Source organism: Hibiscus syriacus, unplaced genomic scaffold (assembly GCF_006381635.1).
Source record: "Hibiscus syriacus cultivar Baekdansim isolate YM2019G1 unplaced genomic scaffold, ASM638163v2 tig00110597_pilon, whole genome shotgun sequence".
NCBI lineage: Eukaryota > Viridiplantae > Streptophyta > Magnoliopsida > Malvales > Malvaceae > Hibiscus > Hibiscus syriacus.
Window position 1 is genome coordinate 4108599 of NW_024062795.1, and position 27634 is coordinate 4136232.

General features: G+C 32.7%; 2 protein-coding genes and 1 pseudogene across 2 annotated transcripts; all 3 read left to right on the plus strand.

The window, feature by feature from the left end:
- The first annotated feature begins 1189 nt into the window (after positions 1-1189).
- Positions 1190-5109, plus strand: LOC120134371 (annotated as a pseudogene).
- Positions 5110-6927: 1818 nt separating this feature from the next.
- Positions 6928-8043, plus strand: LOC120134372 (actin-depolymerizing factor 5-like). The gene is made up of 3 exons (XM_039150804.1): positions 6928-7032; positions 7126-7385; positions 7813-8043. The coding sequence occupies exons 1-3, from the start codon at positions 7012-7014 to the stop codon at positions 7961-7963; spliced, it is 432 nt and encodes a 143-aa protein (XP_039006735.1). The 5' UTR covers positions 6928-7011; the 3' UTR covers positions 7964-8043.
- A 5790-nt stretch (positions 8044-13833) lies between these two features.
- Positions 13834-16488, plus strand: LOC120134369 (subtilisin-like protease SBT1.6). The gene has a single exon (XM_039150803.1). The coding sequence runs from the start codon at positions 13858-13860 to the stop codon at positions 16183-16185; it is 2328 nt and encodes a 775-aa protein (XP_039006734.1). The 5' UTR covers positions 13834-13857; the 3' UTR covers positions 16186-16488.
- The last annotated feature ends 11146 nt before the right edge of the window (positions 16489-27634 follow it).

The following is a 27634-nucleotide window of genomic DNA, read 5'->3' on the forward strand; positions in this document are numbered from 1 at the left end:
TCTAATTTTCATTTTATTTTAATTTAGTCCTTAATTGAATTTGTGAATAATTTTAATCTAACCCCTGATTATTTTGTTATTCTGATTTAGTTTCCTTTTTAGATCTATTTAGCCAAACTTTAATTTTTATTATTATTATTATACTGTACATACAGCAGCAATACATTACTTACATGTCATAATGCATGTGTTTATTGCACATGTCGCTTTATATATATATATTATGTATATATTTTTTATAACTTATGCATATTGTTTAATATAGAAAATTATTGTGTTATAAAAAACGTGGGTGCATGTGCTTTGAAAGTAGTCATTTAATGCTATAATATATATATAAATACTCATATTTTACAAAGATTTGATTGCTGGCATCTAGACGTGGCCATGATATTTTATTAGTATAGTAATCTCATTTGCATAACTCGATATATTACATAATTGTATTAAGGGTAATACACTTTTAATTTAAAATTGTTTTAAGTGAGTTGTCATAACGCATTTGATGTCCGCTTTTAATGATTTTAAAATAAAAGTGTATCGTATTAGTGACGCCTAAAAATTGATCAATCACTTTAAAATTTAGGAATTGAAGAAAAAGAAATGTTCGGCTATTTAAATTTATCGAGAAAAAGTTGTTATAGCTTTTAAGATCTGGTCTCGATATTTGTAAATAATCGAACATTCTTTATCTTTCTAAAATGACTTGGTAATTTTAATTTAATTTATTTGAGTATTTTTTAATATTATTAAATTCATATCTTTGTTTTATGAGATCAAACATCAAATTAAGTTCGAATTTGTAAAGTTCATTGCAAAGACGTTAATTAATCGACGAGGTACTGATTTAGGGCGCTGTGGGGTGCTAATCCTTCCTCACACATAACCGACTCCCGAACTTGAATTTTGGTAACACAGACATCTATTTGTCGTTTTAATTAAAATTATTTTTTTATTTAATATGACAATACGTTTTTAGGTGTCCAATCATACCCTAATTAAAAATTAATGACGACTCCTTAAATCATACGTTTTCTTTTAAAAAGAAATCACAAATTATTCGAAACAATAGATTTTCTAACATCACATTTATTTTTAAATTAAAAATAAATTGAAAGAGGATATATTAAAATCGTTTCCACAACTGTGTTATCTAGGATATCACTTAGCATAAAGCTAATCAACCCTTTGCTGCAAAATTATCTGAATCTGAAGAAAATAACAATTCCAGGTGGTATTTCAATCTTCCCTATCCTACCACGACCGAAACCAACTCTTCTTCTTCTTCAACTCTCTGTTTGCTTCACTGAACAAACAGTCACACAAAACCAAAAAGAAAAAATAACCCAAGAAAACAAATTTAAATCCAAGAAAGTATATATCTAAAGAGGTCCAAAAATTCTTTCTATTAAATTACAATCCTTTTTCTCTAAAGTCGTCTTTGATACGTCGCTGCAAATGAGTAGCACGGAAGAAGAAACCGGCAGCACAACCAAACCCATATCTCTATACGACGCCGCTTTACCAACCGAACCTCTCCTCTTCAAACCCTCCACCAGCTCCACCTACCCATCTCCTCCAATCGAAGAACCATCTCAATTCGACCCGACCCAGTTCATCCAGATCACTTTCAATTCCGGACCCAGACCTTTCAAAGATCTCCCTCTTCCTTGTCTCAGTACTCTGCACTTACGCTTTCGGTATTTTTTCAATCTTCCATCGAAACGACAACTACTCCAGCGTTTCAACCTTCACCTACGATTCTAATTCCATTTCTTGCGTTCAAGACACTTACTTTTCATCAAACTCACTATGGGTAATTGAAAGTTCATTCTTTTCGTTGTCAAGCTCGAGTCTTTGGACGTATGTAGTATGGACGCTTGTCATAACTTTAGTTTTAAGTGTACCCATTTGTTTCCTTTTGCTTGTTTTACTCAAACACTACACCAAGCAGATCGTTTATGTCCTGCTTCCTTTCTATGTAATCGTCCCGATTTTCTTCGATGTTTATTGGTTCGTTGCTTGTACCTTGAGCTCTTCTTGTAGCAATACCTTCCCTTTGGTCTATAGGATCTTGGTGCTTGTTTTTGTTTTATTGGGAGTTGGGGTTATCGTTTGGATTATCGTGGCTAATTGGCATCGGATCGATTTGACCGTGAGGATAATTGGGGTTGCTTCCGATGCGCTTTCGAGGAACTTAGGTTCTTTCTCTCTGTTTAAAATCATAGACCCATTATGCCCCAATTGTTGTGTTCTTGGTGTTTTCTAGGTATAATGGAAAAATTGTAGCTAAAGCATCGAATGGGGAGTATACTTGTGTTTGGAAACAAGATAGCTGGGTGCCTGCATATTTTACATTGGCGATTTTGACAATGTTGTGGTCATTAACCACAATGGTGGAAGCTCAGGTTTATGTTCAGTGGCACCATTGCTCAATGGTACTTCTCAAAGGATGATGAGAAACCTCACCGAAGTATAAGATCTTTAAGGTAACATCCAGCTGTTTCAGCTTTTCTGAATAAAATCTATAACTTTTAATGTACTATGAATATAGACTCGATGTTTTGAACTTTGGGTGATGCTTAGATTACGCATACCGAATTGTATTTGATTAATTGTTGAAGATTATGACCTTGGTGATGAGCTTAGGATAATAGTAATGGTACATAGTTGATAACATCGATTTTAGTATGGTTTTTAGCTGCATGATGTATTCAATTATAGTGTTTGTACTTCAAGTATGGACGATCATTGTCGTGGTATTTCACTTTGGTTTGGATTTATGGATTCAGTTTGACGTTGTTTTGTGTTTGCTTGAATGGACTGAAGAATGTATTCATGATCTGGTGCGTAACGACTCTTCGAGAGTGTGCTCCTCTCTCCAATGGTGTTTCTTTGTTACGTTTTCTGGTGACTGACTTTTATCGTAGTATATGAAATTCATTCGGTTCCGGAATGCATCTCTATATTGGGTTAGATTGCCATGAGAAGAGAACCACTTCTCTAGTTTCTTTGCTGAAGTTGCCATGTTGAATACAGCATGTTAACTTTTTTTTTGTAGAATTGTTGAACTCTGTCGAGTAGGCAGAATACTATTCTTAGTGCTGGTAAGGTAGTTTCTTAAGTATATCTTAATGAAATATCTACAACACCACGAAGCAAATTGGACATGCTTTCGAGGCATCACTCATGTTGACTTTAAACCGTTAGATTTAACCTTTCTAACCCTTTTGTTCTATACACTTGCAGAAATGCATTTGGTCCTTCTTCTGGCACCATCTGTTTATCTGGACTACTTATCTGTGTTGTTCGAGTGGTGTGTGCTGCTGTCGATAGTGAGAGAGAAGATGGGCCTGGGGTAGTGAATCTTGTCCTGCGGTGTTATGTTAATGCCCTATTGTCTGCGATAGAGTTTCTTAACAAGTTCACCATCAACTTTGCCGCAATAACTGGCGTAACCTGCTCTCTGCCACTTTTGTGGAGACCGTATCAACTCGTTTGTTAGCAGGAGTTATTTTCGTCTTCTTAGCAGTTTACACAATTGTGGTGAGTCTCCCGATGCACTTCTTTGTTATCCTCCTACCTCTTCATTTCCTTGAATTACCCGACAACCGCCTGATAATCCAACACCCAACACGTATAATGCAGGCATGTGCTATCTTAAAGGGTGTTACTGATCTAGGGGATAATGCATACATTGTCGCCGTTCTTGTCTTGGTGCTGCTAATCGCAGTTCTGGGTTTCTTCGTACATGTGTTAGACAACGTGATCGACACTGTTTATATCTGCTACGCGATCGGTAGAGATAGAGGGGAAGTGTATAAGCAGGAGGTTTATGATGTATATGTTCAATTACCAATCACTAGATCATCCTTCCCTTCTAGAACACTTGGTGTATAGACATGTCTTGTCGGTATGTCATTTGGTTATGATGTCTGTATGTGGATGTTGACTGCTTTATTGTGCATGCCAATACCATCGTCACATTCAAACTGTGCATATTGTACACTTGTTTTAGGCTTGTTCAATAAAGGAACCAACCGTTTTAAAACGATGGAGAAAACATTTTCTCATATAAACATGTATTTTTTCACCCTTTGTCGTCATACAATAGTATGTCTTTGAATTTAAACTTTGTACAGAGAAAATATAGAGAAAAATAGGATGTAAATGAATTGAATTTGAACAAAGTTGTATTTATATTTGTTTGTTTGAATTAAAACTTTGAATTAAATCGTTTTAAGTTCGTTTAACGTTTACAAATATGTTTTGATTAATGCTCATGAACATATTTATTTATATGTTTGCAAATATATTTGTTTATATATTCAAAAATAATGAAATTATACTACTAGGCCTTAAACTCCTTAGGCTTCATAGTTTAAACTCTAAAATTTATCTTGTGTTTAATTTAATACCTACCTTCACTAATATTACCAACATTTAAAATGTACAAAAAGAGAGTAAATGAGTTTATAAATAAATTGATAAACGAGATTATAAATGATATTGTTCATGAACATAAATGAATCAAACACATTTTTATTTGTGTTCGTTCGTTTATTAAATGAACATAAATTTTTTATTCATACTCATTTATTTAACTTTAATAAATAAACATAAACAAACATAATTCATGAACAATTCATCGACTTTCTATTCATTAAACTCCTAAAATAAGAAAGCGTAAAAAGTCGAACAAATAGGGAGTAGTCCTAACTAGGTTGGGGCCAGCATTTATTTTGATGAGTGGCTGTAAATCAACACCAAAAACAAAACATTTCCTTGACTAGTTTGAGGCAGATTATTAAGCTCTGCGACATCAAATCGAAGGACAGTAATTCCATCAAGAAGAAGCTGATCACAAAGGGCCAAAAGCACCCACGGTGCATGTTTAATCACTCTCTCCATCATCCTTGGCAAAAGAACTATTATGGGTGTTGTTAGTTAGCATTTATAATTTTGTACTACATCCCAAAACTCGTATAGGATCGGATTAAGACCGAATCGTCTTTTCATTAACAAGAAAAGTCCATTGGCAAATGGACATTCACTAGTTTATGAAGAAATGAATGTTGAGTTGTCTGCACATTCTTTAGTCAAGTTTGTTGAACAACTCCAACCCTGGGGATGTGAAACCTTCGAATGGTGGCCGTGGGGGTTAAAAATATCTGCTTTGGATAAATATATTCATTCAATTTTTATTTATTTTTTCACTGGGGGGGGGGGGTGGCTCGTCTTCTTGGCTTTTACGCAAAGACCCCTTTTGAGGAATACAAAGAGAGAGGGCGTGTGCGATCCGACATGGGACCATCCTTTTTTTTTCTACTTGGATTATGTTTTCATTTTATAGTAATTGGAATCATCAAAAGTTAAGGGAGCAAAAATGAATTTTTCATTTTATTCACTAATTTTTTTCAAATTTAAGGATTAAATGATTAATTTTATCAAAATTGTATTGATAATTTTTGTTGAGCATCAGTACTCAAATATAATACAAGTGTGATAGTATTATTATTAAATTGATAATTTAAAAATAATTAATAATTTGAACATTTAAATATCGATACCCCTATAATATTTAAAGAAAAATCATTTGCAAATAGTTTAAAGAATCCACTAAAACTCGTATAAACTCAATATTTTTTTAATATAAACTCAATATCTCAAACATCAATATTTGAACATATTTGCATATACAAATAATTTGCATATACAAACATGTGTAATTACATGTACTTCCAAAACATGCATAATATGTTTAATTCAGAAACCGCTTACCAATCTGAAAACATCTTTGTATTAAGCTTTTAGAAGAAGCTCAAATGGAAAAAGAAAAAAAATATTTCTCTACCGAATAATATATGTTTAAAGATATCTTTCAATTATTAAACATTGAACACTCATACCCTCACATTCATAATGCTTAAACCCGAAACATCAATAAATAATAACAATTCATTTATCACCGAGATTACTTGATTTTTGTTATTTTGCTCTCTACCGAGTAAGTTTAATAGAAAAGTTTGAAGATTTATCAATAATTTTGTCGCTGGACCACACATATAAGCTACGAAATAATTCATATTCCATGTTGATAAGATCATTGAATTTCTTTTCAGTATTTCTAGGATTTTTCTCTTTAGCTTAAACGAATCAATAAGCCTTTTTTATTTGAATAATAAATATCTAATTTATTTATTAACATTTTTATTTAAAATTACATTCATTATTTGCTTCGAATGGACTCATTCCATCAAATTATTCAAAATTCATATTTATGAAAATTTGATATAAAATACTTATTTATTAAAAGATTTTCCACTTAACAACTATTTTTTTTTAAAAATTAACATGTTAAATAAATATATAATATATGGCTGTCCCTTTTTCCCATATGTATGGGGTAAGAGGGAGGTAAGATAGTAGGCTACCCCCAACACCAGGTTGAGAGCAGCTTCCGTAAGAGACCTCCGAATTATGAAATGCCTTCCATGGGACTCGATCCCACGACCTCAAGGTTAAGAACCTTGTGCTCTACCAACTGAGCTGGATGGTCATTTCTTAAATAAATATATAATAACTTCCTTAATCCTTATAGAAAAACATTCATTAGGAAACTCATTTTTTAATTAATCACACTGATATTCAATCTATTAACTGACTAATCTAGATTGAGTACTGCAAAGGTAAAGGTGACCCTCCAAATTCAGTTTTCTCTATTCATAAATGCCAAGATTAGAACCCCTGACCTTACTTAAGGGATTTAGTCATCATCCTACTAAACCAACTAGTTGTTGGTTTAGTAAACTCATTTTAATTAATAATAATTTGCACACATTTTCCACTGCAAAACCTAATCTACTAGTTGTAATTATTAATGAACTTTAGGGGCAATTTCTCTCCTCTTTCTTTATATAAAGCCCATCGTCATTCATTTCTCATTACCTTCAGTTTCAAGTTTCTGTAACAACAGAAGAAAACTGAGTTCTCTCAACAAACTCAACAACAATGGCGATGGCTTTCAAAATGGTACATCCCCTTTCTTCTCTTCTTCTTTTCATCTCATTTATAGCCTTAATTGAACGTAATTCAGTGTGTTTGGGGTGTTGTATTACACAACAGGCTACAACTGGGATGTTGGTCACCGATGAGTGCAAGAACTCATTCATGGATATGAAATGGAAGAAAGACCACAGATATATAATGTTCAAGATCGACGATAAATCGAGGTTAGTGAACGTGGAAAAAGTCGGCGGCCCTGGTGAAAGCTATGACGATCTTGCCGCTTCGTTGCCTACCGATGACTGCCGATATGCGGTCTTTGATTTTGATTTCGTCACCGTCGATAATTGTCGGAAAAGCAAGATCTTCTTCATTGCTTGGTCCGTCGCCTTTTCCATTTTTTTCGCCACTAATATTTAATTGCTCGCATTATGAACGCCACTAAAGTTTCATATCATAACACTAGCAAACAGAAAAGACCATATTTTATATCATAATACATGGCATAAGGTATACATACGAACAATAATTAGAGTATTATTTTTCTCTAGTGGGGTTAATAATAAGAAAATAATTGAGATGTTGATTAGTATTTTTTTAGAACATGTATTAATAATGCTACATAATTTATGAAATGGAATCTAAGAATCTCATTACTTTAAGAATATAATATTATTCATAAAAATAAACAAATTGAATCTCATAATTAGATAAATTATCCGAATTAATCTTAGATTCGAGTATTTTAATTTTTTATTTGATTTAAGTAATTAACCATGATCCGTTTTAATTAATGGTGGATTATAGGTCCCCAACGGCATCAAGAATTAGAGCAAAAATGTTGTATGCAACATCCAAAGATGGGCTGAGGAGAGTGCTAGATGGCATCAGCTATGAAGTTCAAGCAACTGACCCAACTGAGATGGGGATTGATGTGATTAAAGACAAAGCTAATTAGGGTTTTAATTACATATAATTATGTTTATCAGCATCTTTTATTTTAAATAATTACAACAACATGTGCCTTATTTTTTCTTGTTGTTACCTTTTTTCTTTTTCTTTCTAGACTTTTAGCATTAATATGTAAGTTAATCTTCTAATTTATACTAATCTTTTTTATGCCCCATGCTTGCTTATTTGAGAACAAATCATCCATTAATTTCATTTTCTTTTATCAATTTCCATGTGACACGTTAATAAAGTATATGATTCTCATTTTTAAATTAGGATGAAACCCAAGATAATAAAACATGATATTCATATTATTTTTCAATACGTTAGTTATATGACAAGTGGATCTTTGTATGAGATAACTCTATCTTCGAACTTGAAATTTTAATCTTTTTTTTGGTAGTTTCTTTATTTATTACAACTTGAATAATGAATAAACTTATTTAATTGAAATTCCTATCACGACGAGCATTTACTGCTGTAAAATAAATCAAATTTAAAGTAGGATAACATGCCGTATAATACATGAATTCTAATATAATAAATCAAATCTTTTCATCAGAACGCCAGTAAATCTAATCAATTATTTTTCATGCTTTGTGAGCAACCATACATATATGTTGACCTAAACATATACTTTATATATTGTTTAACTAATTCGAATTCAGGTATTATAAAAACTTATATGGATTGTTTCAAATTAATTTATTTCATTCATAATATTAGAGTTCAAACTTTGAAATTTAAATGTTGTTTAATAAATCTAATATCTCATTCCATCAAATTGACTGATATTTAGTGTAATTATTATTATTATTATATTTTGAATATAAACCATAGCTTCATTCATTAAAAGTAGCATCAGTAGTTACAATGGAAGAAGTAGAGAAGGAACAAGATTAAGAGAAATAAAACTAGCTAATCCTTTAGCGGCACCATTAGAAGCACGGCGCACATAGTGATCAGCGACGATGGGATGAGAGTCAAGTAAACAAGGATGAATCCAAGAACAGAATGGTCCGTGTGAGGATGTGCCAACTGCTGTTAAAAATTGAATACATGATAACACAACTTATTTCTTAGAAAGTTAAAGGTTGTACAAATAACCCAAAAATCAAAATGAATCCAGTCTTAACTTTCCATCTGGTACCTGTCCCGAAGGAAATGAATATCCTGAGCCATAGTTTACCACAAATAATCATTGGTTTGGCACCAAACTTCTACAGCACATTGTACAAATCTGTGTGGCTGTGTTTGCAGTCTCCTGTTTCTTTACCATTTTGTCTAATCAAGCAGTTTGGTAGCCCTTGACTTTAGGCTTCTGCTAATTAACCACAGATAAAAGGTTTGTGAATTCAATGATAGAGTTTGGCTTTGGTTTGCATTAACCATTATCATCTTCCACTAAAGAGACTTTGCCAGTAATTAACCCCTAATGCTTTAATCAGAGTTATAGTTTTAGGGTAATATTCCTTTTGACATCATCTGCCCCATGTCAAGTTTATGGTGCAATAATCATGCATAATCATTTGAGTTTGTTCCAAACTCCACTGCTTCGGCCAGGCCTTGTGCCTAAGGGATTTGACCAGCAAGATGAACCCTGCAATATATTGGGCCAAAAGTTTTTGTTCTTCGGCAACAGGTCAAGGTACCAGTGGCTTTATACATGCTCCTGTGGATCAAACTCTTCGTCTGTTCAATGTAGGGGTGTGCAAATCGGGTATCCGGATTTTTAGGTATTCGATTACCGGGTACCCGTAACATCTAGATCAATGATTTCTTGGCCCGTGTCTCAATCCGGATTTTGCGGGTACCCGTTTTTTTTTCATTTTCAAATTATTAATTTAAAAAAATATACATAAATTTAAATGTTCAAAATTTCGAATTACATACTCTAACATCCGAATATAAAATTTAAAAGTCCGAAATATAAAATCTAATAATTCATAATATAAATAATCTATTATATTATATATATATATAACAATAAAAATAAAAACTAATCGGATACTCGGGTAACCGAGCCGGATACCCGAAAAAACTCAATTTTGTGACCCATACCTGACCCTGGAGATGTCGGGCCGGGTACCCGACCCTGTCGGATACTTTTTTAAAAAAAATACTCAATTTTTTTAAGTTCAGATCGGCGAATCAAATTAATCGGGTCGAATATTTTTACACACCCCTTAATTCAATAATTGTCTTGTCACAGAATCTAACCATCTCTTTTCCCATGAAATCAGTCTCGTAATGGAATTCGATTCTCATGATGGAATATACACTAAAATGAGTGGGATTATCAGAAACTTGGTCCTTCCATGTGCCGATTCGACAACTACTCAAGGGTACTGTATGTAAGAATAGATTTATCCAATGTATTAAAATCCCATTGAAACAGTAACATCTCTCAACATCCCCCTAAATTGTACAGAAAGTCGGAGGTCAAGATATTATATATACTATTTTTGAATATAAGAGAATGTTTGTTTGGTTGCAATTAATTTTATAGAGATTGAATTCTGAAAAATAAATTGATTTTATAGAGATTGAATTCTGAAAAACATTTAAAAAATATTTTACGATATTTGGAAAATGTTGTTTAAATATTTTTTTCCACTAATTTATTAGTTTTTTAAAAATTATTTATTATAAATATTAAATATAATAAATAATATTATTTATCATAAAACTTAATATTATTATTTTTAAAATATTTTATTTATTATTAAATATTATTTTTATAATTTTATTAATAAAAATATTAATATTGGTATATTCTATTGAAATGAAAATATTATAAATGATATTAATTATTTATTAAAGTAATAGTGTTACATTATATTTTAAAAATATTAAGTATTATATTTTAAATATATTTATTAAAATATTATTAGATTATTATATTAATATTAAATATATAAATAATATTATTTATTATTAATAATTTAATATTCTATGAAATTAATAAATAATATAATTTTTTTAATAATTTATTATATATTATTAAAATAAAAATATAATATAATATATTATTATAATATAATTGATTATTTTTATTATATTATTAAAAATATAATATTATATTATTAGAAATATTAATAAATATATTTTAAATATTTTAATTAAAATGATATTAAAATATTTTATTAATATTAAATTCATAAAATAAAATTATTTTGAGTATTTATTCTTTAAAGTGAAAAGTTCGGAAAATGACTTAGGGAAAATCTTCCAGAAAACACAAAGGAAATTCTGTTGACCAGGAAAATATTTTACGTTGACCAACCAGTTTTCTACCAACCAAACACTGGAAAATATTTTTCGAAAAATAAATTACGTAAAACAAACATGAGAAAATATTTTTAAAAAAACGAATTACGTGAAACAAAAATAAAATTTCGATAAAAATTAATTCTGTAATTAGTTTTCCCCTAAACAAATACAACCTAAGCCTTCAATCCGAAATCAACAAGCTCTCGTAGCTTAGTTGGTTAGAGCATCCGTTTAGTAAGCAGAAGGTCTTAAGTTTTATTCTCAACGAGAGCATGCAACGTGGGACCCCATCTCAGAGGCAAAATGCAGAGTCAGCAGATTGGAACGAGAGCCACTGTACACAACTCATCCAGCTGAAAGCGGGCAAACAACGTGGAACCTACTTCATTGAAAATTAACCTGTCGGTAGATTTCCCATCAAATCCCCACACTTTATGTTAAAAAACAAATTAAACTACGTACCTTTTTCTTTTTTCATCTTTGAACAAAATTAAATGCCCCCTTGGCGCAACAACCGCTTAGGTGCCCATCAATACCTTTGACCTTGGACCTTTTCGTTGCCCTTTAACATAATAGGACTAAAATCATAGTTATACTTGTTATACCTTCGAACCATCATCTTTGTAAACTATCACCTCTTTGTCAATCACTAGAGCCTACAAAGAAACCTTCGAACATAAGCCTTTAAACAGTTATAGACTTACAGTTTATAGACAGTATTTACGAATAAAACATTTCAATCACGTAATTCGTCAAAATAAAATTTAAGAAATAATTAATAATAGTTTTATTTAATTTATCGATTTAAAAAATAGTTATAATGATCATAAGATTAATATGAATACACTAAAATTATTATAAATACTTTCAATCTATATTAAAATAAGAGAATAACTATACATAATCGATCGATCTTTCTTCTCATCATGATAATTCACTTTCTTCTTTTTCCAAATGTCAACCCATAACTGTTTTTTCACGTATTACGATTCTCTACCTAATCTTTGATCGTATACATTTTGTAAAATTATTTATTAATTTATAGAATGTATAACACATAGCATGTAATTGCAACTCCGAAGAGCCTGAAATTCATGTAAAGGGAAATCAACATTGGCGCAGTTAATCTGATGCGAAATCACTCCTTGGTATTCAAATTCACATTGTTAGTGTCGGTTGAGTGTTCATATTTGTATGATTTTCCTTTCCCAACCAGTCTTATTCAGTTCGGTATGCCTCTCATAAATTGTGTATTTCAATCCACTCATTCCTTTTTATTTTTAATCATTGTGTTTTAATTTAATCGATTCTTTTAAAAATTATTTTTTTACATAAATTTATTCAAGTAGTTTATTCTTTTGAAATTTTGTTTTATTAATTTAATTACCCTTTTTGAAAATATTTCTAGATTTAATAACGAAGGGGAGACCATTAATCCGACGGTCATCATTAATCATCATATGCCTTAAACGGTGAGAAATTATTCCGTCTCATTATAATACCATAAGCCCTCAACTACTCCGTTCCTCTCCTCGAAATCATAGAAAGCAACTCCCACCATTGCTTTTAATTATTAAAAATGAAAAGGAAAAGGAAAAATCTCACTTATATGATTTATAAACAGTCAAAGTTTCTATTTGGCCCTTTAAATACGATTCAATTTGAGATTTAGACCTTATTCTTTTTTTTAATGAGAAAGAAAAGGCCCAAGGACCAGTACAACCTATAAAGAACTAAGCAGAGGTAACGCCACGATATGGAAGGCCATGTCCCTCTTATAAAAGGTGAACAAAATTGTAGATTCGTACAAATAATTTTTTAACTCGATTTAATATTAAAATATTTAATTTAATTTGATTTTATTTGTAATTTCATAAATTTAATTTGAGAAGTTTTTAAATAAAATTTGAGTTATAAAAAAAGATTTAAATAATTCAAATTTTGAGTTATAAAATAAGATTTAAATAATTCAAAATTTGAGTTATAAAAAATATGGAGATATATATATGATTATAAAAAGTCAAGTTAAAATGAATTAGTATCATAATATTATAAATATTTATAATTAAATTTAAACAAAAAATTAAACAATTCGACTCGAAAAAATTCAAATAAAATTTGAGTTATAAAATAAAACCCGTCAACTTGACTAACTCAAAATTTTTAACCGGACTAGACTCAATCAAATGCTTATCCCTATCTCTTATCATACAGTTTATTAGATATAATTTGATCTATCTATTTTTGTAAATATCATTAATTAGTTTAATTAATTATTCTGTTTAAAATATTGACACATATTTTTTCTTTGAAAAACACTCGTTCTTAAGAAAAACAGTATCAACATTCTAGTCAAAATAAATTACGATATTAACTATTTAAATTAATTAACAAGATTATAAAAGTAAAGAGACTGGATTGGAAATTTGAGCATAGTAGAGGGACACAAATCAAATTGGAACCTTTTTAAACAGTCAAATGAAGCCGTTTTGTCGTTGATTAATTGGGGTTGAGGGATTAACTGCTGTTTTAATTTATTAAAAAAGTAAATAATATAATTAAATAATTAAATAATTTCTTATAACACTCTCTTCTCCGTGAACTCACTCACTTCACTCCACTCTTTCAATGGCGACGTTAATCTCCAGTTTTGTTCCTCTGTTTCTTCTTCTTTCGATTTCCTCTAGTTTCTGGATATCGTTTTCCAGTGATGAAACTATTAAAACCTTCATCTTTCGTGTAGATTCTCATTCAAAGCCGTCCATTTTCCCCACACACTACCACTGGTACACTTCCGAGTTCGCCGAGCCAACTCGCATCCTCCATACATACGACACCGTCTTCCATGGCTTCTCGGCGTCTTTAACGGAAACCCATGCTGCTTCCCTCAGTAACCATCCTTCGGTTCTTGCTGTTTTCGAAGATCGGCGCCGAGAACTTCACACAACTCGCTCCCCTCAGTTCCTCGGCCTCCGGAACCAGCACGGGCTTTGGTCGGACTCCGATTATGGATCCGATGTCATAATCGGAGTGTTCGACACTGGGGTCTGGCCCGAACGACGGAGCTTCTCGGACACGAATCTCGGTCCGGTTCCTGCTCGCTGGAAAGGGGTGTGTCAAACCGGAGCCAGATTTGTTGCTAAAAACTGTAACCGAAAACTAATCGGTGCGAGATTCTTCTCTAAAGGTCATGAAGCGGCCGCTGGACCGGGTGGTCCGATTGCTGGAATTAACCAAACGATCGAGTTTATGTCGCCGAGAGATGCTGACGGTCACGGAACTCACACGGCCTCTACGGCCGCCGGGAGAAATGCATTTCGCGCCAGCATGGGAGGTTACGCTGCCGGAATAGCAAAAGGCGTGGCTCCGAAAGCAAGACTGGCGGTTTACAAAGTCTGTTGGAAGAATTCAGGCTGTTTTGATTCTGACATTTTAGCCGCTTTCGATGCTGCCGTTAACGATGGTGTCGACGTGATTTCGATTTCGGTCGGTGGCGGAGACGGAATCTCCACTCCGTATTATCTCGATCCCATCGCAATTGGAGCATACGGCGCGGTTTCGCGAGGGGTATTTGTTTCATCCTCGGCTGGAAACGATGGGCCTAACATAATGTCGGTTACCAACCTTGCTCCTTGGTTGGTTACTGTTGGAGCTGGAACAATTGACCGGAATTTCCCGGCGGACGTTGTCCTCAGTGATGGGCGGAGGTTAAACGGCGTGTCGTTGTACTCTGGCGTGCAGTTAAAAGGAAAGATGTACCCCGTGGTTTATCCAGGAAAATCTGGGGAGCTCTCAACTTCTTTATGCATGGAGAATTCTCTTGATCCTAACGTTGTTAAGGGAAAAATCGTGATCTGTGATCGAGGGAGTAACCCAAGGGTGGCTAAAGGCATGGTTGTGAAGGAAGCCGGTGGTGTCGGCATGATTCTTGCAAACGGTGCTTCAAATGGTGAAGGTTTGGTCGGTGATGCTCATCTTTTGCCCGCTTGTGCTCTCGGGTCCGATGAAGGGGATGCGGTGAAAAAATATGTTTCGTCGTCGCCGAATCCGATAGCTACTATTGATGTTAAGGGTACTGTGATTGGCATCAAGCCAGCCCCTGTTGTGGCTTCCTTTTCTGCGAGAGGACCCAATGGGTTAAACCCTGAAATTCTTAAGCCGGATTTGATTGCTCCCGGGGTTAACATTTTGGCTGCTTGGACTGACGCTGTCGGCCCGACCGGGTTGGACACCGATCCGAGGAAAACAGAGTTTAACATTCTGTCAGGAACCTCCATGGCTTGCCCTCATGTTAGTGGTGCAGCGGCTTTGCTTAAGTCGGCACACCCTGATTGGAGTCCGGCTGCAATTCGATCCGCCATGATGACTACTGCAAGTATAACCGATAATACAAATCGGCCTATGATTGATGAAGCAACAGGGAAGCCATCCACTCCTTACGATTTCGGTGCCGGCAATCTCAATCTCAATCACGCAATGGATCCGGGACTTATTTACGACATTACTAATAGTGATTACGAGATCTTCTTGTGTGCTATCGGTTATAATCCTAAGTTAGTACAAGTTGTCACGAGGTCTCCGGTGGCTTGTCCAATGAAGAAGCCATTGCCCGAGAACCTTAACTACCCTTCAATTGCTGCATTGTTTTCAACCACATCAAGGGGTCCATCGAGCAAGACGTTTCTAAGGACCGTGACTAATGTGGGTCAGGCAAATGCCGTCTATGTCACGAAGATAGCGGCACCGAGAGGGGTTACCGTGACGGTGAAGCCGATGAAGCTGGTGTTCACACCAGCAGTGAAGAAGATAAGCTTTTTCGTGACCATAACAGCAGATAGTAAGCATCTGGTGTTGGATGATGCAGGAGCTGTTTTCGGGTCACTGACATGGACAGATGGGAATAACACGCATGTGGTGAGGATCCCCATCGTCGTTACTCAACTCGATCCTTTGTAAACCAGTAAGCTTGGGATTTCGATCGATCAATGTAGGTCTTGATCGGTATGAATGAGTGGGGTAACTGAGTTTTTAAGGTAGCACAAGTGTAGAACTTAGTGAAGCACTTTGTTCCCTTTTTGTGTGCTTTGTTTTGTTCATCTTTGGCAGGGGTAGAGGATTAGGGGAGTCCTTAAAAAAGAAAAAGAAAAAAGCAGGGTTTGAGGGGTGATTTAGTGCTGGTTTTTTACTTTAATTTCTCTTCATTATATATATTGTATTTATAAAGTTTAAGAAGATTATGCAAGACAGAATAGTTTGAAGTTATGAGAGAAAGAAGTTCCCATCAATGTTCAGTCAACTGCTCTGCTGACTTTTGTTTTGTTTTAAATCATTAACGGAAGCGGTAGTTGAAAAGGTTTTCACTATTGGTTTTCCTAGTAATTGATCGGTTCATGTATGGAAATTGGTAATGGTGGAAATCTAGCTGTTTTCTGCCTTCAGTCATTCTGTTTACTCCGCTAATTAAGGGAGGCAAGGCATTCCCCATTTCCATTGCAAACATCTGTAGATACATTTACTCGAATATGAGATTCTCTTCTAACATTAATACACGTGAATGTGTTCTTTTGTGAGAAATTATGGTTCATGGAGCAGGGGGACATTTTGAGTAAAGAGTGGGTGGAGCACATTAAATTTGTACACATCAGTCACTGTTGAGCCATGAAATAATATTAATGGAGTAGGGGCATTTTCTGTGGGACAAAATTCTCAGTTTCTATGTAATAGATAAAGTCCAACATAATAAGTGTCAGTTTGGGACACTTTTCTTACTTTTCTTTTTCAATTCCTTTGGCTGGCTGGCTGGCTGTGATGAATTAGGGGAATTTCTTGACTTTTGTTTGGAATGGAGAAGAAAGATCCTACACAAATTTGGACCCTAGCTCCTTTGTTTCCGGGGAAAAGGTTTGCTTGCAACTCACGTTCCAGCTTTTGTGTGTTTAAAATCCAACATTTGATATTCGCATGATTTAATTTATAAACTGAGATTTTTTTAATAATTTATGATATAATATCAAGAAATGACTATTTAGCTCAGTTGGTAGAGCACAAGGTTTTTAATCTTGAGGTCGTGGGATCGAGTCTCATGGAGGATATTTCAATATGGAGATCTCTCACGGAAACTGATCTCAACCTGGCATTGGGGGCAACCTATTATCTCTCCCTTATCCCATTACATATATGAATAAGGGTCAGTTAATTTTTTTTATGATATAATATCAAAATTAATCTTTAATGTTTGATTGAATACTCCTTTGGAAACTTCTTCTCCCGTAATCCTCGACCCCTTCCTTGGAGTGCAGCTGCTGAGTCATGACGCGAGGTTGTTACAGCCTCCAGCTTTCTGGTGTCCTCAGCAACTACCCCGGTCGTAACACAATATCAACCAGCGGTAAGGGATGTAAAATCGGAATCCAGTCAAAAGATTTCCGGGAGAGAGATCATCAAAGGCTGCATACCCAAAAGCAACCAGAGAGAAAGTAAAACGCAGTTGTTACAATCATGCTGAATAAAGTAGCCTTCTTCACTGTCTTGTACTCTGCTGGAGGCGATTTTACTGTATCATGCAGCAAGAACATGCCATGTTAAGTTATACGCAACATTTCTACGTTATGAAGTACGAATACCTGAGTTTCAATAAGGATTACATAGTAAGAATATGCAAAAGCAATAGCTCCAAGAGCTTGCGAAGTCCTCCATATCTTCTGCATATAAGTAACAGTTCCAGCATGTTCCGTGTTCTGCAAGGATGAATTTTGATGTTTGTTTCTCTTCAGATATCCAAAATGCTATACGGATGGCGCCGGTAAAGTACTATCCATGTTCAGTACCTGCAACTTTGCCAATGCCAAGTCCGACAACAACCATGGAATACATAAATGACATGATAGCTGCCACCATGGAGAGCCACCATGCATACTAAAGTTTGATATATGAGAAAACAGCACTTCTGCGATACCAGATTATATCATATACCAGTTACTCACACATGACACAATCTTTCCACCACTCCTGTGGAGACAGTTCGATCTCTTGATCGCCCTAAACAAGCACGGTACAAGGAATCACATCACATAGACTTGTTCTTAGTGCTTTGAAAGTAATGAAATTCTGAAAGCAGAGAAGAGTATTTGATGAATTTAGACAATATAACTCACATCATACTCACTGGTGCATCTATTGTATACCCAACTGCAGCACCAAACAAATTCAGGTACTGGATCCATTCACATGACATTCCATCTTCCAGCAATAACAAAATATACCAATAATATCGGCAGGATACAGTTATATCGTCATGATTTTTGCATGATAATAGCGCCGGGACAGTTACCTAAGTGTGCCATGACAGCTTCCATGTAGGTGTAGTTTCTTTGTGCGGTTATAGGGTCACCAAACCTATAATATTCTTGTGGAGGATGGAAGTGTAGAGATTGACAAAGGCGATAAGTACCAGGACAGTTGGTTCTGCAACCCAACCAAGCTGCATATAGGCCCAAGCGAATGGCAGAACACCAGGCCCGATGACCGCAGTTATAATGTGCGATGTTGTGGTCCAAAAAGTGTCTACATCCAGGTATTGGCAAAAGGGTTATAAGCATATTAGATTTCAAAGGAAGTGTTGGATATAAGCAGCAATTATATATATTATAGAGCTATGGTGCGTTCTGCTTGGACTTGTGCATGTAACACGTTTTCATATAAAGAAAAATCTCAGTTTTACACCCAAGTACATAACATAATAATTTTCGTATTAAGCATTTTAGCTTCCAATGTTTCAATTTTTGGTCAAAATAATTCATGTTGGATGAGAACTTTTAAATGACTAACGATCAACGCATATTACTGACGTGACATTTTCATAGGTACTTAATTGTTGACATGTCACATGCCACATCATCCAAGATAATGATGTGGCATGTTCTATGTCACCCAAGGTGATTATGTATCATTGACGTGTCAGTAATTAAGCACGTATGAGAATATCACGTTAGCAACATGCGTTAACTATTAGTCAATTAACGATTTTAATCTAATATGAGTCATTTAGACCAAAAATTGAAATGTTAAATTTAAAATGCTAAAGAAATTCTAAATTATTCATTTAGATAAACGTTGGAAGATAATTTTGGCATTATATTATAAATAAATAAATGAAGCAATGAAACTGAATGTTAGATAGTGACAGATCCACAACATTCATAGAGTGGACATGTGTCTATCCTGAAATTCGAGTTTTCTTCGGTTAGTTACATATTTTATTGTTGTCCATACCAGATATTTTATTTATATCTACTCTATTAAAAAAAATTATGTTGTTAATATATATGTAATTATTCTTCAAAATATTTCTAAATCTGTCACTTGTATCATACAATTGAAGTCCGTGAGGATCCATTGTTGGCCTCCAACAGAAATATACGCAAAGCAGTGTTGAAGTAAGCTCTGCGTGTGCATGTTATTTGCAGGGCCAATAGTCCAATTTCTCTTGAAATTATCACTAAGAATTTGTGTTTTAGCCCTAATGCTGGAAAAAGGTGTTGGGATATTTCTCTGTCTTGGTTAGTGCAGATTCAACAACCTAAGTAGGATGAGTCGTAGGGTGGATGGAGGTAATTGTTCTCCCTTAAATTCTCTTATATTTTATATATTTTCTATTAATAATATATTTTTTTCATCTAAAATTTTATAAATTTACTCTCTAACATAATTTTTTATGTCCGTCTCCGTAAGTGGACGAAGAAATCTGCTTGCTTGTAAGGTTCCCCTTTTTACATTAAAGTTTACCAACTGGAACCCCATAGATTGAGCTAATCATATGTTAGTATTACTTTTAAATCCCATTTTGGCACATACCTAATAATTTGATGTGCAAAATCTAATACACCATCGTCACAAATCAAATCTAACACCAAACCAGATATTTGTTTGTCTCGTACGTCAATACGAAAAATAATAATTCGAGAAAAAATATTAAATATATCATCTTGAACACACGTATATAATATTGTTCGTTCTAATGCAAAATTGAAATTCTTACTTAATCAACTTAAACCTAAATTACCCTCAAACATTATTAAAAAATCAATCATTTGGATTCGTCCAACCAAAACTTGATAGGATCATACCTCAAATTATCAGAACAAGTATTTCAAAATGATTGGAACTTTTAATGATTAGAACTCAAAATATTTCATACTCGTGATGATCCCGTCCAATAAACTCGAGCCTTCGAAATTACCAAAAAAAATTATTGATTAGGGAAAGGGAAGTATGTTCAATGGGTTATGGGTTAGTATTCAAATATTGTTACTTTTATTAGTCTGCTAATTCAAAACTTTACATTTCCTTAGCCAAAACTTAGTTCAACCGTTGGAGTTAATAAAATGTCAAATAATGGTTTTAGTTTCTCTACTACGTTCAAATTCAGTTAAAATTTTAGTTTGAGTCATTACACTTTAATTTGACATAATTGATCCATTTACTTTTAAAACATCATTACTGAGTCTAGATAATCAACATTATATCCAACGTATCATGTCGATATAGATTTTTTTTGTGTTGAAAGAACACGAAAAAAAATATAATAATCCAATTAATCCATATAAGACGTGACATTTAAAAAATCGAATATTTTAAGTTTTTAAAAGAAAAAGGGTTAGATAGATAATGTTGGGCAGGTAGGGAGATTTATGTGGACAACAAAATGGGGGTGTGGGGATAGCATTAGGGAATAGTTCATGCATAAGAAGGTGATGGAATTATATAAGTATTGCTTTGGGGAACCATCGCCTTCAAAACGAAGGGTGAATGCCCTCCACCTAACCATTTCCAGCCCCTAAACATCTCTATCTGCACCCACACACTTCCATATTCATTAATTGCTCTCTCACTTATGCTTATCCTTTTATGATCATTATTATTCATGGGCTTCTCACCAAACTCTGTTAAACTTTTTTCCCCCCACCAGCTAGGGTTTTGCTATCTTCAGCCCTAAAGATGTAATCTAAGGATGCCTTAAAGATGTTGGATTTAAGAGTTATAACCAGAATTTTCAGCCCTCAAATTAATTATTGTACGATTAGTTGAATCTTTCATGAGTTAATTGCTTTAAATTATTATGTTTAGTGAATTATACGTGACATGACAAAATACTTAATTTTGACATTTCGTCTGATAAAAGTCTCATATCCATTTTTTAACAACACACCTAATATTTAAAAACTCATTTGTTGTTAATTTAAATTATCTCTAACAATAGTTTTCTTGTTTAATAATATCTTCATTTATTTTAAATTATCAATTTAAGTGATCTTTTTAAAAAAAAATTAGCCTACATACTTCGACAGTAAATAAATAAAAACCTCTTATTACCACCATATTAAAACTCATTGATTGATTAATTTAAATCAAATATTATGGAAATGAACTCAATTGGATCATTTATAATGTCAAAATTCAAACCTTTTTATATAAATATCAAACATATTATTTTATTATATTATTTGATAATTAGTTCACCTTGATAAGTGTTAAACATTCATTAATTAGATTATGATATATGGATAAACATGACAAGTTTTACATCAATTAGATAAATAAATTGATATTTGAATTTAATATTGATTCATCGATGTTTTATTATTGAATTCCTGAGTAAAGTGGACGCATCTTACGTCTAAAATTTAATTTTTTTTATTAATTATTTATTTTAGTGATTACATTTATCTTGAAATTTTATTTATATTTTATTATATAAAAAGTTATATTATTAAAATATGTATATTTATCCTTAAAGATATTTTTGATTCACCATGCACATGAGAAGCTAATTATAAACCCCACTTGACTTGTTATATATAAAAAGTCAAATGTGTGGTCAAAGTCATATTTATCTGACAAAGCCATAACATGGTCCCTGTGATTGACTTTCATACTTAGAACCATACATTTCGACATTAAATTTGTCATTTCAAAATTTACTTTTCAATAATTAAATTTTAAAAAATAAGAACATCTTATTCCCTATTCGAAACTATCCGTTTCGAATGTAAATCAATTGAATTAGGGATGGATTTGGGCCCACCAGTGGTCCCATTCCCCATCGCCGCAACAGCGCACATTAGCCTCCATCCTGGGGCTTCCCAAACTCTATCCAACTACTGCCCAGGTTGGTACCGTTTGGGATAGAGATGTTTACCAATTCCCCCTTTTAATTACGGATTCTGCCCATTCCCCCGTTCCTTCAATTTTCTTTTTCATTTTACATAACACACAATTACTTTGCTTCACCTAAATTATTGCATGTGTGATGTATTCTCATAATAAACTAAACACTTATTAATGATCATTTCCATAATTAAACTAAACAAAATTAAATTCTCTTTTAGAGTTTCTCAATTACATTAGTGATAAAAGAAAATGTTATTTTTTTAAAAGTTTTAAGTTCGAGCAATTGCGTCTGTAAAACGTATGTACGTTATCAATTTATTAAGAAAATTCTGAACGTTCATTACCTTACAATCACTCCGTACAATTAAAAAAAATCATAACAACATTGGAATATTATAAAACTTATAAATAAAAAAATTAATATTTCTTAATAATTAAAGATCTCTTCTTCGTTATTTATTTAAAAATATTTTTAAAATCATAAGTAATTTTACTAAAAATAATAGAGAATCATTAGTTTTCTTATTAAAAGTGTTTTTGAACTTAACTGGAAAAATTCTTTTCAAAAATTAAAATTAATAATTTTTATTTTTAAATATTTTTGGATAAAATTATTTTTTTGTTTTTTATGTCATTGTTTTTATTATTAAAATAATTGAAAATTTTATCTATTTAGTTTTTTCAGATAATAAATATTAAATTTTTAATCAAACAATTCTCAAAAATAAATTATCACAATACTTTTAAAAATGACTATGTAAACTTGCGAAAATGAAAAACAATTTAATTATTCACTACAACTTATTTTGCAATTTGTACAATTTAATTATTCACTAATTGATTAATATATATCAAATACTGCAGAGATAAAGATGATCATCTCCATTCAATTTACTCTATTTACAAATATCATAATTTAAATATTTGTCATTTTTGTCTCATTTTATTAGACTAATTTTTTTGTTGGTATTATATTAATTATTTTTAACTGTGTTATCTTTTAGGAAAAAATACCCGATGGAAGCTTCTAATGACTCTACCAAACACCTTTGAAAATCAAGAAAATTAATTAATAAATAAAAAAGTAAGTCCCTTTTTCTATATAGGAAGGGCTACCAAACACCTTTGAAAATCAAGAAAATTAATTAATAAATAAAAAAGTGAGTCACTTTCCCAAATTTTATGTTCAATCTCTTTCCTCCCAATGTTGAATAATTAAATATTTATAGGTACCCATGCATAAGGATATGATTTTAATTTTTAACTAATAAAAATAATTAATTTTATTAAAAAATATAAAAAAAATAAAATTTCAAGAAAAAAATTTAAAAATTTAAAATAAACAATCAAAGAGTATGAACTAACAGTCAAATAATGGAAATAGTGCCATACAAAAAAAAAATTAAAAAAAGTAACCAAATAATTTGGAAAAATAAAAAAGTAGACAAACACCATTATCATTGATGAAAGATACATCATAAACATTAACATAAAAATGAATGTAACGATGATGTTACATTGAAAATTGACTATATCACAACTCAAGTGTAATCTAAGACATATCTTGAACAATTACGAGCACCTATTAATACAAGAGAATTAGTTAGAGGTTTCGTTTAGAGATTGATCAATAAAATAATAAAATAAACATTAATTGGAGATACAACATCAAATACAACTCTAAATAAAAGAAGAAAAAAACGTGTTTTAAGAGACGACAAAACAATTCACAATTTTCATTAGAAATGAGAGAGTTGTTAAATAAAACAACACAAAAATCTAAATACATGATCATTTTTGTGATCTTAAATTTTTTTAGAGTTTTTGTTGTAAAGATATTTATAGGGACGATATTGATACTCTCTTGATATACACCAAATTTTGGGTTATATGTTGAATGAGATATTATGTATTTATACTCTTTATGATCTCTATATTTATAAGAGATCATTCATTTTTTTATATGTAAAAGTAACTAATGTCGAACCATGTTAAATTTCATGTCTTATGCATATTCTATCTTACATTGATTATCGCTTTGATTATTTTCAAACTTATAAATTCTTAACATCATCAAGTATAAGTATATGATTTTATTAATTTAATCGAATCTATAATATAGTGATAAGGGAAGTTAAGTTGAAATTAAGTATTAACATTAGATTTGATTTAAACATAAATAATTCTCTTTTCATTTCCTTATCAAAATTTAATTAATATCCTTAAACATTTATTAATAATTATCTTTTCATTTCATTTCGATTCACATGTTAGTTTTTATTATATAAGAAGCATTATCTAGTATCTATCTTTTCATAAATTATTAGAAGTTAGATATAAAATTGGTTAAATGTTTGGTTATGTCAACACACATTTTTCGTCCTACTAGGATTGAAACTCCTAAAAATATGATAGAATTTTAGGATTCAAACTCCTAAAAATAGGATAAAATTTTGCTAGGATTCAAACTCCTAAAAATAGGATAGAGTTCTACTATTATTTAAATTCCTAAAGATAGGATCCACAAGCACTATAAATAGCCATTGTAACTCACCATTGTAGGACACGATTTACACACAAAACATAGAGGAAAGCACGAGAAGATACAAAGGCAAAGCTATTGTAAACGATTCGAAAAATAAATAAAAGGTAGTATCTTTTTTACTTTTGATTTGGTCTCTTACATTTACGTTTTAATTATTATTATTTTATTTATTTAACTTTATTTATAAGCACATTTCCCTTGTTACTCATTTTATTTAATTGTTTTGTTATTTTTCTTTTCTTTTTTTTTCATGTAATATTTTTTTTACATTTTATGTATTTCTTTTTTACTTTAGTATATATTTTTTTTTTTAGATTATATATATAAATATATTATTTTTTATCAGTTTTATTAATTTATATATATATTTACTTTTTAATTTTTTTAATTTTATATATATTATTTTTACTTTTTATTATTATTTATTTATTTGTTTTATTTCTATATTTTTTTCTTCTTTTTCTTCTTTTCTTTATTTTTATATTACTTACTATTTTATCTTTGTTTTCTTTATCTTATCTTTTATTTAATTTGTTTTCTCTTTATGTTAATTTAATTAATTTATTTATTTCTTACCTTTTTATCTATTACCTTTTTATCTAACATGGTTTTTTGACCTTCTTAAGGCCACACCTTTAAAACTATCTAAGGTAAGTAATTGTGATCGTATTTTTACCTTTTAATTTTAAATTACAATTTTCTTAATTTAAGACAACCGGCAAATTACGTAGTACCGAAAGGACGGTTCAAGGGTGCTAATCCTTCCTTGACCGTAATCGACTCCCGAATCCGACATATCTTTGGTAAGACGCAGATCAGGTAAGATATAAGGTATCCGATTAACCTATTTATTTTTTAAATAAATAATCGGTGGCGACTCCAATCACATTTTTCAAGTCGAAGCCCAATTCCGGGGCCCAACCGAAAGACGGTTACGACAGCTTGGCGACTCCGCTGGGGAACTAGGTAAGCAAGTCAGGCTAAGGTAATTTCCAGTTGTCTTTTTAACGAAAAGGGTAAGTTTAAATTTTAAGGTAACATTTCGATCCTTATTGCTTACTTTTGATTATATTTTTCGAGTAAATAGTTGTACTAATCGTTTTCTCATGATCTCAGCTTTCCAAACATTTTTCATCTAAGGCTCTAAACCCGAGCTCCGAACCCGTTTTAAGTGGGGGTGAAAGCGACGCCTTCGTGTGAATTTATTCACCGTATGGGCCTAGCAAGTAACCTTCGGGATTCATATACCTTATGCCTTCGTGTGAATTTATTCTCCGTATGGGCATAAGGGAATGTTTCCTCTCGAGTTTAACTTAGTCCACACAAGCCTGTGATGGGTTTAGGACTAAGGGTCTGGCAAGCCCAAGGGGGCACCAGCAAGGAGAACTCGGGTACCATTTTTTAGCACCTAAACCGGGAGACCATGGAGAATTAGAGCCCACCCCAAAATCTCATTCCAAACCCTAGGCTGCTTTGTTTCCTGCTTTAGTTTCTGTTCAAAGCATGCGAACTAGACACATATGCGGTTAGGATTTGTTTGAAAGTAGCATGCGGGATAGAGATCATGTCCGGGTAGGAATAATAAGCATGTGGGGTAGATATCATGTGGGGTAGGACTTTCATTTTTATGATCGTTTTTTATTTTTTTTTTCACCTCACTAACTCTTTTCATCTTTCTTTTATTTTATTTTCATCACTTGCATCATAAAAGAGGTCATTGATCCACTAAAACGTGTTTGTTAAAACTCGAATAATCAGAATCCATGGACAAAGGTGTTGTAATACAAGAGATTAAAAACCCCGAGGTACGACTATGGTCCGAGAAGACTCAGAAGGAAAAGGGAGACAGTCTTCAAGGAAGCTATGTGTCAGTGCTGGTTAGCTACGCCTCTATCAGCCTAAAACAGAACAATGTACAAGAGCTTCGAGATATCTGGGATAGTTGGAAGAATGATCGGAGACAGAAGTTCAGCCAACGGTACGGTGACATTGCACTCTTGCTTCATGTTAAGACTGATGAGCCCTTAATCAGAGTCTTGGTTCAATTTTTGAACCTGGGATACAGTTGCTTCACTTTTAACCAGGAGGACATGGTACCTACCATCGAGGAGTATACTACACTATTGCACTGTGAAAGCATTAAACTGGAGCGAGCCTACATCAAACACATCAAGAGTCAGCCTTTCAAGAACGGACTGGCTAAGATTGCAGGAGTTGATGAAAAATGGGTGACTGACCGACTCCGAAACAGAGGTAACGGGCAAGGAATTGAGTGGATCCACATAAGGGAACTAATGAAGGACCACCGTGATGAATGGAAGACTATAGACCTTTTTGCACTAGGTCTGGATGGCTTGATCATCTTTCCAAAGGTTTTGGGATGCATTGACGCAGCCGTGGTGGAACTGTTTGAGCAACTTCCGAAACGAGTCAACCCAGCACCGACCATCTCAGCCGAGACCTTTTGGTCTCTCAACCATTACCGAAGAGCTGGTGGAGGTAGATTCATTGGATGTGTTCAGTTCCTTCAAGTCTGGATTCACATCCACTTCTGGATTCACATCCACTTCTGAAAGACTAATGGGGTTGCCTATTGTAGATTTATCACTACGTATTCACCTTTGAGAGAGTTCATCACCATGACATGACATGAAGGCGCTTCAAAAGAGAAATGGATGAAAGTCTTCACTC

Bases quoted from the DNA above. Each gene is read 5' to 3' on its own strand.
- LOC120134372 (XM_039150804.1), top strand. From the start codon at position 7,012: ATGGCGATGGCTTTCAAAATG. The intron at 7,033-7,125 runs GTACATCCCCTT...ATTACACAACAG, and splicing joins TGGCGATGGCTTTCAAAATG to GCTACAACTGGGATGTTGGT. The intron at 7,386-7,812 runs GTCCGTCGCCTT...GGTGGATTATAG, and splicing joins AAGATCTTCTTCATTGCTTG to GTCCCCAACGGCATCAAGAA.
- LOC120134369 (XM_039150803.1), top strand. From the start codon at position 13,858: ATGGCGACGTTAATCTCCAGTTTTGTTCCTCTGTTTCTTCTTCTTTCG.